The 15,209-nt window shown below is 48.5% G+C and overlaps 1 protein-coding gene across 1 annotated transcript; it reads right to left on the bottom strand.

The window, feature by feature from the left end:
- Positions 1 to 97: 97 nt before the first annotated feature.
- On the bottom strand, positions 98 to 14,825 carry HDAC1 (histone deacetylase 1). The gene is made up of 14 exons (XM_054223942.1): positions 14,700 to 14,825; positions 10,202 to 10,314; positions 9,631 to 9,748; positions 6,570 to 6,644; positions 5,228 to 5,366; positions 4,465 to 4,606; positions 3,203 to 3,295; positions 2,781 to 2,889; positions 2,515 to 2,655; positions 1,924 to 2,032; positions 1,688 to 1,818; positions 782 to 928; positions 626 to 674; positions 98 to 271 (listed from the first exon to the last, which is right to left on the bottom strand). Exons 1-14 carry the CDS (start codon positions 14,746 to 14,748, stop codon positions 244 to 246), a joined length of 1,443 nt encoding a protein of 480 aa, XP_054079917.1. The 5' UTR covers positions 14,749 to 14,825; the 3' UTR covers positions 98 to 243.
- Positions 14,826 to 15,209: the final 384 nt, after the last annotated feature.

Here is a 15,209-nt window from a genome sequence, read left to right as displayed (position 1 = left end):
GAGTGAAACTTCCCAGTCACCAAATCTGGGCAGTGCAGGTCTGTCTACTCCGCAGAATCCTCCCTCTCTGCTCCCAGCGGAGTGCAGCAAGGAATAATTTACAGTTCTCAAGTCATTTATATATTTATATAGAAATATATACAGAAACATATATAAAATATAAATCCTGTGGAATGGGAGGCAACCAGAGAAGCTAACCTACGACAACTACGCACTGACAGGGACTGTCCAGCTGCAGCCATCTTAGGTGGATTTCGTCTCTTCCTTCACCCTGTGGAGGCAAGCAGTGAAGAATCTGGTTGAAACAAGCAACTCAGGCTGTGCCCAAGCTTTAGCAACACGCCAGAGCCGCAACCTGAAAAGCACTCCTTACATGGCCCATCTCATCTAAAACTTGTTAACATGTTATTGAACAAAGGCACTGTATTTTTGAGCCCTTTTCACCGAGCGCTCTGCTCTCCCAGCGCTTTAGGAGGCGTGCTGCATGCCAACTTCTTCCGTGACAAACTACCACGTCTCTCCTCCAGCCCCTCAAGCTGTGCAACATCCCACTGGGGGCACAGGTAAATGCACAAGGAAGCCGAGGCCCAGCCATTTAATCACCACGCCAGGAGACAGGGCTCACCCTTTGGGTTCTGCTTTCTCCTCTTTTGCTTTTTCCTCTTCTTTCTCATCTAGGGGGAAAAAAACCAAAAACACACAGTAGTGCAGTAGGAAAAGTACATGCCAGGCAAAGTTCCACACAGCTGGGAGGTCCTCTAGTCCTAGCTCTCATGCTTACCTTTCTTCTCCTCTTCTTCCTTTTCCTCTTCTGTTTTCACACGCTTAGCTTTCTTAAAGTTGGCAACATTTTTGCGCCCTCCTTCCCCTTCGTCTTCAGAGTCAGAGAATTCTTCATCACAGGATATTCTCTTATCAGAATTGCGGACTGAGTGTGAAGAGGACAAGAGGTGGTTTGTGCAGATTTAGAAGTCAGGAGACACCAAGCACTAACTTCTCCAAGTATATCTACACACCGGAATGAACTAACGAGCCTACGTAAGTCAGAATCAGACCATGATAAAAACATTTTGTCTTTTTACCTGCCGTATCTTTTAACCCATCGCTCCTAACTGCTCATGCCTAAGATCCAAGATCACAAGTATGACTTGGATTAGGTACAGCGTGATGCCTAGACTTGACAGCGAAAGCAGGTTAACCAACCTCACACTGAGAAAATCTGTCTGCCAGATCTAAAGGCCATCAGCCAAGCTGGATATGAACTAGCATTTTCACTGTGGAAGACAACTTCTGGGATCAAACCTGACAGCCTCCCAGAAAGTACCCTGCCACAGCACCTACACCACTGTTTAAATTCTCACATTAAAGCCTAGGTTCTCCCATTATGGAAATCATCTGGCAAAAGTGCCATTTCTCCAAAGAACAAGAAATCTATCAGCTCTGCGGTGCTCAGCATCATTGCTTTACCTTACAAAATCAACCAGAAAGGTGGGAACAGATTCAAACTGAAGGACTCCGGAGTAGAGATACATCTAAATCGTATATCCTCCTCCCTTTACGAAGGGAACTCAGTTTAGAGCCTGCGCCCTGCTCCAGCTAACCGATCCTGTTCAGTTTTGCACCCACAGGCTCTGAACAGTACAATTCCCAGCCGGGCAACGCAACTATGCCAGAGACAAGCACGTACTTGAAATGCGTTTCTCAGGATCTTCTTCCTCTTCATCTCCACTGTCTTCCTGAACAGCATCCTCAGGAATTGGCTGCATCTGGACGCCAGGGGCATGAGGCAGCATGCGCAGATTCTCAAAGAGACGTTGCCTAGAGCCAGCCAGGAAAGGAACACCTCCGTCAGCAAGATGCCACCCACGGCTGCGAAGCCCCCGGTCAAAGGTGTCAGTCTCGCGAAGAGGGGCAAACACTTACTTGATCTTCTCAAGATACTCATTGGTATTCTGGTTAGTCATGTTCGAGGGACTGATGTGGAGCTTAAAGTCTGGTCCAAAGTACTCAAAATAGTCATTATATGGAAGCTCTGCAGGCAAGTTAAAAAGGAATAAACACCAAATTACCACCGGACTGGTGACGAAATAACACAAACACATTGTATTTCTACAGAAAAGCACAACTGCGTTTACCTAGGCATAGGAGCCGAAGCTCTCCTAGCCCAAATTCAGATCAAAGCAGACAACTTAGCAACAATGCAGTCAAAGCTTACTTGGCAATTAAACACTATCAGTGCACACAAAAGTTTTCAGCAGAAGGTCATCTCATTTCAGTAAGACGGCAAGGCTGCTCGGTACCTTTTGCTGGACAGGAGAGCTACAGGACTAGAATGCAAACAAGAACAGCTACTGCAAATCAGGACATCCAAAAGCTCTTCCACAGTAATAATCAAGACCTAATGAAATATCTTAGGGCTGCCACCTCTCCCACAGCACCATCAGTTCCCTGAGCTTTGTTACTAGAGTGTCATTGTCCCTTAGTCTTGCTTCAAAGGCTCCAGGGCAGAGTTACCATTGGGAATTTCAGTGTCCAAAGCCACAGCAGTCTCATAGGTCCAGCATCTAGCCACGTTGCGGATTGTATAGCCACCTCCTCCCAGCATCAGCATCGGCAAATTAAAACTTTTTACAAACTCCACACACTTGGCATGACCTGCAGGAAAAGCGGGGGGTGGGGGGAAGGTCATAGCCTCATGGCATGAGAAGAACAAACTTTTCAATGAAGTGTAATTATATCAGTTATGGCAGTTCAACACAGGCACTGCACGGTACTCTTACCTTTGATGGTCAGATTAAAACAACCCAGCCTGTCCCCTGACAGAGAATCTGACCCGCACTGCAAGACAACTGCGCTAGGCTGGAACGTCTCCATCACTTTAGAGATCACCTAAACAAGAAACCCGTTGTTACGCGCTCTCCATAGGACAGTGTCACAGCCACGCAGCAATGGCCATGTCAGCAAGTGACATGAAGACATCCCTAGTGTTCCCACAGCTGCTGACTCCCCTGCATTGGTAACAGTGATGCTCTTACAAAGAGAAGCTTACTGACGACAGGCTGCCGTTGTTCGGGAGGAATATAGCCCCTGAAGAGTCTTATCACAGAGGCATGAATGAATCTCCCCAAAGAACGGCTCCATGAGCCACCCAATGACAAATATGACCCACAAAGAATCACTCAGCAAAGACGTCTTCACTTACTGGTTTGAATATTGCTTCATAGGACTCATCATCAATTCCGTCCCGGAGGGGATAGTTGACAGCGTAGTACTTGCCTTTGCCTGCACCAATATCCTATTAGATTGAAAGACAGGAGAGACCACAAGTCACCAGAGAACCAACTACAACACGTAAATTGTGCCCCAAATTAGGAAGGGAAATTTGGGATTCCATCAGTGCAATCAGAACGTAAGCTGAGGCTCTCATGGGCAAGTACCGTCCCGGCAGAAGGCAGCAAGAGTCAGTTGACTCCAACAGCAGCTTATTTGGCCAAAGTGGGTGCATTTGGCCCCGAGTGCTCAGAGAAGAAAAATCTACAACTGTCACCACTTCCATGTCGCTGTGGGCACACAAGCTCTCGCTTCACTGGCAAAAACCGCTCTCTTACACGGCAATAAAACCAGCAGCCAAAATTCTAGTTCCACACCTGTACGCTCTGCAGACGCGCAGAGCCCAAAATACCACTTCGTGCTGACCATGCAGTCTAGTAACTGGAAGAATCTATTTTTACTTTAAAATATATACATTTTTACATTTCCATTATCTCTTTCATACACAAGTGCTTTACAAAAAAAATTATTATTTCACTTATGCTGCAGAGTGAGTGCACCAGGAAAGAATGTTGATGCTGCACACAAATTCACATCACCAGCGCCAAACTCTGGGAATTTAGATCAGAAAAATGTAACTCTACTAAAAAACACAGAAAAAACCGTAAAGAACCTTTCACCCCTGAGAACAGCATTCTGGCAATGTCAGAAGTCACAAAGCGAATCACACCTGCATCTAACTTGAAAGAGCGCCACAGTTAGCACCACGATTCATTAACATCTAGAGCTGACTCACAGGAGGAAACGCCAACAAGATAAACCAAGACACACAAAGTACTCCCTCATAAACTCTCACCCAAAAGCTCGTGTGACCAAGCTTAGTTTGCAAGTACTTACAGATGACCAACGTGCCACCTTCAGAGTCACTTTTCTGAGCATAATCCCACCAGAAAGCTGCTAAGAGACTGATATCAAAGCCTTGGTTTTACTACCATACAGGCTATGACGGCAGGAACAAAGCGCCAAGAGCCGAGCCAGCTGCCTCACATATACACCTTTGCTCTCAGAAAAAGGATGCCACTTTGAGAGCGGGAAAACCCAGGACAGCAGTGATTCTAGTTAAATCAGTACGACAGCAAACAGATGGAAGAGACCAAACTTCAGGGTAATTTTCTGCAAAGCCTTCACTCTCACCCGCAGGTCCCCTGTTCCGGGGAAGTACTCTCCGTACTTATGAAAGGACACGGTCATGACACGGTCTGTGGTATAAAAGGCTTCCTCCACGCCATCTCCGTGGTGAATATCAATGTCAATATACAGCACTCTCTGGTGATACCTAGGATCAGAAAAAAGTCAAAATGCTGCATTTCTTCAGAGCGGATCTGCCTTCACCAGCAGAGCACATGGGAGGAGAGCAAGGAACTTGGTGCTAATGCCCAATGCACAGCCACCAGCCAGCTCTCTCCAGAGTCTACAAGCAAAAGAGCTGTGGAGAACGGACATGTGCCTTGGTCAGCAGTGGCACAGTGCCACAGAGGAAAATAAAGTGGCTTTTGCTGCTGCAACTGATCTTTGAAGGCAGACTCAACTTAGTTTATTCAGATTCAGCCAACAGACTGCATTTTTACGTCCAAGCCTCCCACTGAGGTTTGCCTTGAGCCAAAAGCTGTCACATATTACAGCTGTGTCCCCTTTTCCAGGGTGGGCGGTAGAGAGAAGGGTCTAAGAGCAACCACACAAGGCTCCAAGCCTTCTGCCTCCTGCACAGTGCCACCACTAGATATACCCCTTGGGGAGAGAGGGTACCACATCCCAAATAATAGCTGATTAAGCCCTCCCAGGAAAACACAGCTAAAAAAAAAAAAAGCAACAAAAAGAGCAGACTGGGAAGAAAGTGCTAAGGACTCAGAGGAAATGCAGCAGAACAAAGAAAAGGAGTAAATAGTACGGCCCGTACTTTAGGAGCTCCAAGATAGCTAAGACGATATCGTTGACATAACAGAAGCCAGAAGCCTCCGACTTTTTAGCATGGTGAAGGCCTCCCGCCCAATTCACAGCAATGTCTGTCTGTTGCTTGTTCAGCTTCACAGCACTGGCTGTTGGGAGAATTACAAAATGTTAGCATGTCAGCAAAGGCCCCGTGACAGAAACCGAGGGGCAAAGCACAGGTCCCTTATGATCACATCATTGCTCATGGGTGCGTTTGTAGGTACTTTACAAAGCACAAGCCCAAGGGTTTAACGCTGGATGTCTCAACAAACTAAGAAAAGGCAAGAGAAGAGAAACGCAGCCTCTGTTTTGCCTGCACACACTTTTCACCGCTTCCCACGTTTGCCTGAGAGCACAAAATCTGCACAAACAAGTCCACAGCGTTCTGGCTGGGGTCACTGTTGAAGACAGCTTAGATTTCTCGGTGCTCTGAACAAAAGATTTTAATGGAAGGTTTTACCCAACATATATTTAGGTCATTCACTGAACATGCATTTAGGTAAAGGAAGTTCTCTTCCCCCAGCCCCTTCATAAACTTTCTGCAAATTTTGCAAGTCTCCCAGGATGAAAACAGACGATACGTTCTGTGGAATCTGCAGCCTTGGGACCAGGGAGCGTAGCTACTTCAGAGAACGCTGCAGTCAGTACTTGTACGTACGGCTGAACCGTGTTACAGGAAATAAAGGCTCCCAGATGTCATTGTGGGAGTAGCAGCCACAAAGCTTTAACGCCTGAGCACAGTAACACAGTTCCGCAATACCCACTATTTCTGCAACAAAGTATTTGAAAACAGTGAAAGAAAGAATTCTAAATGCCCCAGCTTTCAGGTTCAGGTTCTATTTTGCCTCCTGTCCAGAGACAGTGCCTTTTTGTTAAAAACATCACATAAAGTCACCCGTTTCTTTCATTTCCAGGTTATGCCCGCCCAGAGCAAGGGCGGGCATACATACAGACATACAGACAACTTTTTTGTCTGTAAATCTCACGTTGATTTTTTTATTAAACCGCTGTTGCTGCTGCGGTTTTGTTTAAGCCTTTGCTGGCAATGTTGTTACACCACTCACAGAGTCCTTCACCTATTCAGCGAATTAACTTGGACTAGTGAAGATACACTGAACAAATGCAGAGGAATCTGTCAATATACAAGGCTTGAACTCTCGCATGGGAAGAAACCTAATTACTAAGGAAATCAGAAAGAGGTTGACAGGGCTTCCCCACCTCCACCTACAACAATTTATTTCCTAGAGAGAAGTACATTACATACCTCTGCTTAAGAGAAAAAGAAAAGAAGGTACGACTTGTGAGCTTACCAACTGAGCCTCCAGCAGAGAGCTGACAAAACTCAAACAACCCATCAAACACAGGGCAGTCTTCCCCAACGTTAACTTGAAAAGAATACAAAAGAGTTAGTAAGACAAAACCACAAATAAATGGGAAAGCTTATACCACCACTCTGACTTAAACAAGCTAACCACGTAAGCAACCAAATGTTTTAAACAACGAACTACCACACACAAATAATAAAGCATTAACGTAATCAACCTGAGGGTTGCCTGATGAAGCAAAAAGGTTGCTGCTGTAGGGAAGATGCTCCTGACTTGTAAGAAAAAAAGGAAAGCGGGTCCCAGGAGCTTTGGCAAGAACCGCACGCCATCTACCGGGGTGCGCTACGAGGGATCCAGAAACCAGTCCATCATGTTGGAAAATGAGAGGGCGGAGAGGAGATGCTATCAATAAGCGCTTTGTAACACCGATACTCATCCTCAGCAGCAGCTCAAGCCGCGCTTGTTGAGACGGCACATTTATGGTATTCTGCTCTGCTCCGGCAGTACACGCTGGTCACCACGGGCACACACGGGCCGTGCAAAACAGGGGCCAGCACCCCGCGCCACCTCACGGGCACTGTGCCTTCGGGGGGGAATAGTGCTATTTCCCGCAACAGAGCTGACCCTGAGCTCCGTTACACAACCCCACAGCAAGCGAGAAAGGTTTTTGCTCCCGTTTCCTGCTGTATTGCTGACAAGGAGTGGGGAAAGCAAAGAGTGCCAGCACTGCAGGAAAAAGTGGGGACATGGCAGATAGTGGGGTGTACCGGACAAGAAGTTTACATCCACATCTGTTCTGTTACACTCCGTACATTCCTTTCACTTCACATCAGACAGTTTTTAAGTGCTCAGCAGTACTGTAGTTTTGGCCTGTAATTTCTACTGTAAATAGTTTCACGATTAAAAATAAAAGTAACAACAGACTTGTACTGAATCTAGATTTTGCAAGATTTGCTTCAAAAATAACAACAAAAAAATAATCTGTATTTTTGCAACAACATCTGTAGAATGTTTACTTCTGTGCCTAATGAGAAAGGCACAAACAACACAGTTCTTCCAGCATTAGAAACTCGTCAGGGCAGTCTCCACAAAGACTGTGTGATAAGGGAGTCTGAATGGTCCCAGCTCGGGACAGGGATCTCTGAAAAGGACAATACCCATCAGGAGGCCCAGAAGGAAGCAATTGTTCCCACTTTCCAATTGTTTCAGCAGGGCATGGCAACTGGCAGTGACTGATTAATTAATTCCAAGAGGTGGCTGGAAGGTCTCCCTGTTAAGTGAGCAGAATTCAAGTCACCAATTTCTGCACGTTTTCCATTACAACAAATTAAACTTCTTGCCCTTTAGATTACAGAGCAGTCTTCCCAAGTCCTCGGGGAGGCAGCACGGCATCAGCAGAATGAAACCAGAGACTGTTCATTACCTTCACTGCCCCTCAGAACTTTGTGGGCAGCGCTGACAGTATTTGAGGGCATCCCTCTGCTATACCTGGCAAAGACAGGAGCTGCTGGGTAAACAGAAGGCAATTGGGCTTTTTCCCACCAGGAGATTCAAAGCAGCCAAGACTGCTAATGAGGCGTGTTAATAACAGGGGTCCATCACTTGACCGTAGGCATAAAGCTCTGGTGGAAGATGAGAGGCAGATGCCCCTTCTTCCTTGCAATGGGTGGGTGAGGAGCTTCGTATCCAGGAGAGCGCAACCAGAGAGAGCCAAGCATTAAAGGTGGAACCATCCTTACGGAAACCCTAGCAGCTATCCTCCCCACAAAGGGAAAGCTGGAGCACCAAGCAGGCTACGGAGATCTGCCACTGCACTTGGGAGCGGCGATCTCATCTCCTGTATCCCTAATCTCTGTTCTGAGCCTCCTCTGCTAGTTCTCTAGCTACACAGAGGCTACTATTTTGCAGATCTTGTTGAAGAAAAGCTCTGTTCTCCTCATGGTTAAGATCAATTTTCATATTTTACCTCCTTCAGGTAAAAATAGTTCTGTGGCAGTACAGAAAATGTTGACTACCAGAGAGAGCAGAGTGGGTGTTTATGAGCCGTATCTGCTTCAGGGGTAAACAGTTCGGTCTGTGTAAATATGTACTTTGGTATACGTCATTTGGTATATTAAGGCATATCATTTACTGTAGGAAGTCTTTCAATGTATATTACTCATGAACCATATTACCCATTCCTCTTACATGCTTGTGCCTTAATATCTGTCCCCTTCAGCTCACACCAGGTTTCCAAGTGCCTCGACTTCAGACTCAAGACCTGTATTTCTTCTAAATTGGAGATTACACTTCACGTAAATGAACCCCATGGGCTAACAACTTTTTTCTGCTCTCAAAGACTGCAATGTGCAAGGCCAAAATACTGTTTTGTCTATACTTCCTAGAAACCTAGTTTGCTGCAGTCATTGCAGCTCAGAATCGCAGAGACACCAAAAAGAAAGGCTTCTGTAACATTAAAGTCGCCATTAAAGAGCCCTTCCATGGACCGGAGAAGCTGGAACAAGAGATTAGCTCACAGAATAAGTCATTCTAACACAAAGTGGACAGGTATCATTGTGCATCTCAACCCTCTCCCACTTCCAAACTGCCATTGTCCTGAAAATCCTTCAGAGTTACTGCAGATTTTGGACACAATTGATGAGTTGATATTTTTTTTGTTTATTTCCCTTAAATTACACAACCGTTTCCCACCTCGATACCTCTGGTTAAAGATAAGCAATTACACAAAATAGATGCAGCTCATAAATGGAGTAGTTCAGTCATTTCTAAGCCAGGAAGGCAATTTAGAAGAGTTTTACTCAGAAGACAAGACCAAAAAAAGACGGTCATGTCAAAGGATTTTCCTCAGTTTTCTAGTATATTGGCTTGAAAGCGCCATTTTTAAAATGCTTGATTTAACAGAAAAATGAAAAACAAAGTCAGGAGAAAGACAGTTTCCATGGCTCTTCCTCCTCGCTTTATCACAAACCTCTAAAGCTGGCCTAGGATTCCCAGAACCACAAATTTTAACATTGGCAGGAATGACAGCACTACGCACATAACTTACATCTTTGCATCTGCTTGCTGTACTCGGACATGTTATCTGGGCGAATAGACCTCAGAAATTTTATGTAGTCATCACTGTGGTACTTGGTCATTTCTTCTGCATTTGCCTTGTGAGGGCGCTACAAGGACAACAAAAAAAGCAGCAAGGCTTGTTTTGAAACATACCTCTCTCCCCAGTTCCCATTTCCAACCTCTGCCAGTCTCAGATTTACTCCCAGGAACAGCAAAAAACTCAAAACAGCAGCATTAAAAAAGAGAAACTTATTTTCAAAGGCAAGAATGCCACTACTGGAGACTGAAATGTATTACATATCTAGACAAAGAAAACATTTAAGTTACAGGGAGAAATGCCATTTTCAAGTCTGCAAAGCTTATCTGAAGCAAAGAACATCTCACTACAAGCAATCAGAGAAAAACATAAATACATCAGCACAACTGTTTATTTTTTTTTTTCCTTTCCTCTTTGGCTCATCAACAGACAACTTACAAGTCTGAAGCATCAAAATTAAATCCTGACACGTAAACTAAGATCTTTCATATATATTTCTCTTCATCACCAGCCCTACACTTACATATATCTCCATCTTCCTGTATAGGCCATAGTTCAGCAGTAGGTTGTGGGTCATCCGGATCCTGTGGGGTTTCATAGGATGTCCTTGGCCATAATAGTAGTTTCCAACATCACCTGGGAGCAGAAATGCCTTTGTTACAGCAGGGAAACCTATGAATTCCTTCGAAGAGAATCACAGCCAAGCCACAAGAGCCATCCAGTCATCTGTCATTTTAACTGCCCTTCAGCAGTGCAGCACAGGGGACAGGGTTTCCCAGCTTGTTTGCACAGGTATCTCCATGGATTCATAAAAGTTTATCCTAGACTCAAATAAGACAGACATGTGGAAATCAGAGCGTGGCCAGACGAGGAATTTTTTAATGCCAGTTCTGGGGAAGGCAATCCAGGTAGAGTCTGCGCAACCACCATCACACTGCACAAGTTAAAGAGGAGAGAGCTCCAGCTTTCTCAGGCGCCGCATTTGCCTGTTCTCCCTCAGCAAGTGACAGCTCTCCAGTGTCCTCTATGATATCTCACATTTACAGAGCTCACGGGTTTCGCCGAGAAACGCGACTACGCTCTGAGCACAAACCCGCAAGCCAAGAGGCATGCAAGTTTAATCCCGGCTCAGACAATGACTCACCAGCCGGCGCACGTAGCCTCTTTGCCTCAGTTTCTTACTATTTACCTAACAGAAACCAGATAGAAAGCAGCTAATTCTGTGGATAAGCAAACAGCAGCGCAGCTGTAGTTTTACAGCTCCAATCATTTTCACCCTTTATTATTGCTTCAAATCCTTCAGAACAACCCCGGTCCCCACCAGCCGCACACCCACATAGATGCACCTGACGAACTATTCTGTGTGCTCCAGCATTAATGAAGTTACCTTCCTGCAAATATATCCCACAAGTCATCTCTGCACACGGGTTTTTCCTACCTAGCAAAAGCTGAGCTCGTGCCGCACTCTCCCACTGTAGGCATTGCTAATTTTTTCCCCCTCCTCTCCCAGGGTACTTATTTTCATGAAACCTACAGAAATTTAACTTTCAGATTACTACCTCCTGCCTGATTTGGCCGTGAGAGGCAGAGATTCAAAAGTTGCCAAGAGCAGGAAAGGCGCAGACAGCCACACACAGCAGCAATACCACACAAGCCTCATTTTCTTGGGAAACCAGACTAAGTTGTTCATGTAGTTGTACAACTCCCGATCGGTTTAGGAAGCAGCAGACCCAATCCGGTCTGGCTGGTGACTCAGTTGTGAGTATTAATATTTCATCACCAATCTTAACATTCAGGAGAAACTGCTACTTCCTCGCAGCACACAGCTGTAGTTTTTTAGTTTTTCCTCCTGTGGACGTGGCCCTGTTTTCAGTCAAAGTAGATGCAAATGGTGCAAGTTCTACACCCAAACAATTCTGCTGCTGGAGTTTACCTGTCCGTGGCACTACGGTGAAATAGGGTGTTCTTTGCACGAAGGTATTTTAGTCGGGCAACTATCCCTACAGTAATATCGGGTTAAATCAAGCTTTGGGGACCTCACTAAGAGATGCTCAAGACCGTATCTAGAAAATACAAGCACAAAACTACGCGAAGCTTTGAAAAATCATCATCATCATCTTCACTTCAGGCTGTCAGTGAAGTGCCCTGGGCAAACCCCGACTTCCAGACACTGTTTGTGTTCACTCCGCTAAACACATCCCACCGCGAGTCCTACAGAGCAGCAGACGAGCTTCTCTGCTCGTGGACGTCAGCGCGGATTAAGGGTGTGTGAACTTAACGCATCGCTCTTCCTGTCTGCCGGGGTGAAGCAAGCCCCTACACAGGGAGCTGATAAAGGAGAAGTTCAAGTTCAAACGCTCCCACACACCCTCAGCACCCCTCAGGATTTCCATGAACGACCCTTACAATACCCGAGTACCTTTTCCCCATCCTTTCCATCCCACCTAGACCCTTCCCTGCAGCCCAGGTTCCTTCTCTAGCACAGGATGCCCTCCCGCCATCTGAAATGCGTGGCTCAAGGAAGAGACCCGCACGCCATCTGAAACAGCACCCAGGACCTCCCTTCGGGGAATTATCACACTAGATTGCGCTGCTCTAACCTCCCTGCATGGAAAATAAAAGACCCTAACAACCTGGCCTCCCACAACTGCAGATTATGCCTTCCCTGACAATAAAAGCACACTTTCACCCTAGGACACGCTGTGAATGTTTGCCAGCCGCTCGTAAAAGGGCAGGGGAAACAAGGCACTAAAACCTCACCACAGAGTAAATTAGCGAGGGCAGCTATAGACAAGAGTGTATAATACTAACTTCACAGAGCTACCGTGCAATAAAGACTACAAGGATAACACCTCCGCTTAGCATTTTCAAACAAAGTGACTGGTTGTTTCATATTTAAGACATCACTGTGTGCCTTTAAAGATTATAGCTTGTTGGAAAACTGACAAGCTTCTTTGTGAACATGTTATATTCCAAGGACAGGGATAAGTTTGGACATAGAGACCTTTTTTGTTTCCCCCAACACCTAGGTTGCATGCACAGGTATGGCATTCTGGCACTCCCTGCAAGCACTCTTTAAGTTTAAACCAGGCATTTTAGGTCCCAGGGCTCCCGCATCCACGTTTTGATATGACGGGTGTTGCACAGAGGTCAGTTGTGTGGTGAAATTGGGCTTGGTTTGGCTGCACCCAGAGCTCTGATTCAGACTCCTCCTTGCCCTGCCCTCCTGAAGGCACCAGCTGAGTCAGAGACCCTGCAGAACTGTCATTACAGGTTACGAGCCTACTGCTTAGATTTACTTTTCTAGAGAAATAAAAGCCCTCGCTATATGCCTGACACATACAGCAGTTTAAAAGAGCCTGCTTTACTGCTTGAACACTGAGCACATCCACTTACCAGGAAAAAGTAGCAAGAAAAAGTTTTTATTTGATTTCACAGACTAAAAAACACCATGAAACAGAGAATTGCACAATACCTTTCACAGAGAGCGATCACAAACTCTATTAAAAATGAGCTCGCCCATCACCGAGGCACCAAGTCGCCCCTCCAAAGGGGAGGCGGTTGTGAACGCGCAGCGGCGATGAGACTGTGATTTCTCCCACGGACTACGGGGTAGGAGCAGGGAAGCCGCACACAATACTCAGCTTGGGATTTGGCCAGCTCTAACACCCCGTTATTTCCCTACCCCGACGGGATGATTACAAAGCCCCAAAGCAGTGCTTCCCCAGCCTCATAAAAGGAAAGAAGAAAAAAAAAAAAAAAAAGCCAGTCTACAATCCAGCTAAGTTCAGAGCCAGAATTAAACAATGCTCCTAGACACAGGAACTCCCTACAACCAACCAGGCTGTCAGTCTGGCTCCCAGCGCCTTCAGGTTTGTCCCTTGCTTGACAGCAAAGCCGCTGACCCAAGCGGGAGCTTCAGGAGTGCCTCTTCCTCTTAATGCGGCTCAAGGAGCCTTCATCCCCCTGCAACCCATCCCGTCCCCCAGCATCTCCCCGCGTGCTCCCCCATCCACCCAGAAACCTCCCTCAGGACCTCAGCACAGCTCCCAAAGCCTCTCTCGGCCTCGTGCCCCTCTCCCCATCCCGGACCTTTCACAGCCTTTCCCCACCTCCCAAGTCCCCAGACCTCCATGCCTCCCCATCCTGTTCTGCCCCCCATCTACCCCCAATATTGCCCCCCCCGCTTCCCTTCCTCCCCTCCAGCGCTCTCCCATACCCTCCCATGCTCCCCCATATCCTTCCTAGGCCCTCCAGTGTCCTCCCCCACCAACCCCACTGCAGTCCCCACATGGTCCTGCCCCCCCCACTGCCGCCCCCATCCCTCCCCATCCCCCAATATCCACCCCTCCACCCCCCACTGCAGCCCCCAGTGACCCCCATTACCCCTCCCACCACCCCCAGTGCAGCCCCCAGCCCCTCAGTGACCCCCAATATCCATCCCAGGAGCCCCAGGGCAGTCTCCAGACCCCCAGTGACCCCCATTACCCCTCCCACCATACCCACCGCAGCCTCCCAGTGACCATTACTGCTCCCACCAGCCCTGCTGCAGCCTCCAGTCCCTCTGTGACCCCAAATATCCATCCCACCACCCCCACTGCAGCCCCCAGACCCCCATTACCACTCCACCCCTCAGTGCAGCCCCCAGTGACCACCATCGCCCCTCCCACCACCCCAGTGCAGCCTGCAGCCCCCCCCGTGACCCCCACTACCCCTCCTGCCACCCCCAGCCCCACATTTCCCAGTGACCCCCCCACCCCGCTCACCCCCCCCTCACAGCCCCCACCCCCCACGTCCTCCAGTGACCCCCCCCATGACCCTCCCCCAGCCAACCCCTCACCCCACATCCCCAGTGACCCTCATCACCCCCCCCATCGCCCCCCCCATCGCCCTCCTCAACCCCCGCCCCCTCCCCCACCTCCGCCCCGCCTCCCCTCCCCCCACCCCCGGTGTCCCCCCCCTCCCCCCCTCGGCGATCCCCGTGGCCTCCCCCCGGTCGGTGCCCCGCAGACCCCTCTCACCATCGTAATAGTAGCAGACTTTCCGCTTGGTCCCCTGTGTCAGCGCCATTTTCCTGCCTCCCCACAGCGACGAGACCCTACCGCCGCGCCGCGCCGCGCAACCCAACCCGCCCCGGCCCGCCCCGGGGCCCGGGCCCCGCCGCCCCGCCTGCCCCGCCCACCGCGCAGCCCCCGGCCTATCGGGGAGGGGCGATCCGCCTCCTCCCTCACGAGGACCAATAGGAGACGGCAGCGGGCGGGAGAGAGCGGGCGCGGGGGAGCTAGCAGGCTAGGCGGAGCGGCGGGGTGGGGGGTGGGGGGGGAAGGGAGGGAGAGGGTGCCTGGGCTGTACCATTGCGGCGGGGGCGGGGCCGCGCGGGATGCACCATCGCTGGGGCGCGGGGGGGGCAAATGGGGAGAGGGTCCAGGTGGGCGGGGCGGAACCATTCGCTGGGGGGGGGGGGGAACACAGCGCCAGGTGGGGCTGAACCATCCCAGGGGAGCGGGGGGGCACACGGAAGAGGTCTCCGC

This window comes from Rissa tridactyla, chromosome 18 (assembly GCF_028500815.1).
Source record: "Rissa tridactyla isolate bRisTri1 chromosome 18, bRisTri1.patW.cur.20221130, whole genome shotgun sequence".
NCBI lineage: Eukaryota > Metazoa > Chordata > Aves > Charadriiformes > Laridae > Rissa > Rissa tridactyla.
This window is presented reverse-complemented; position numbering and strand designations above follow the sequence as displayed.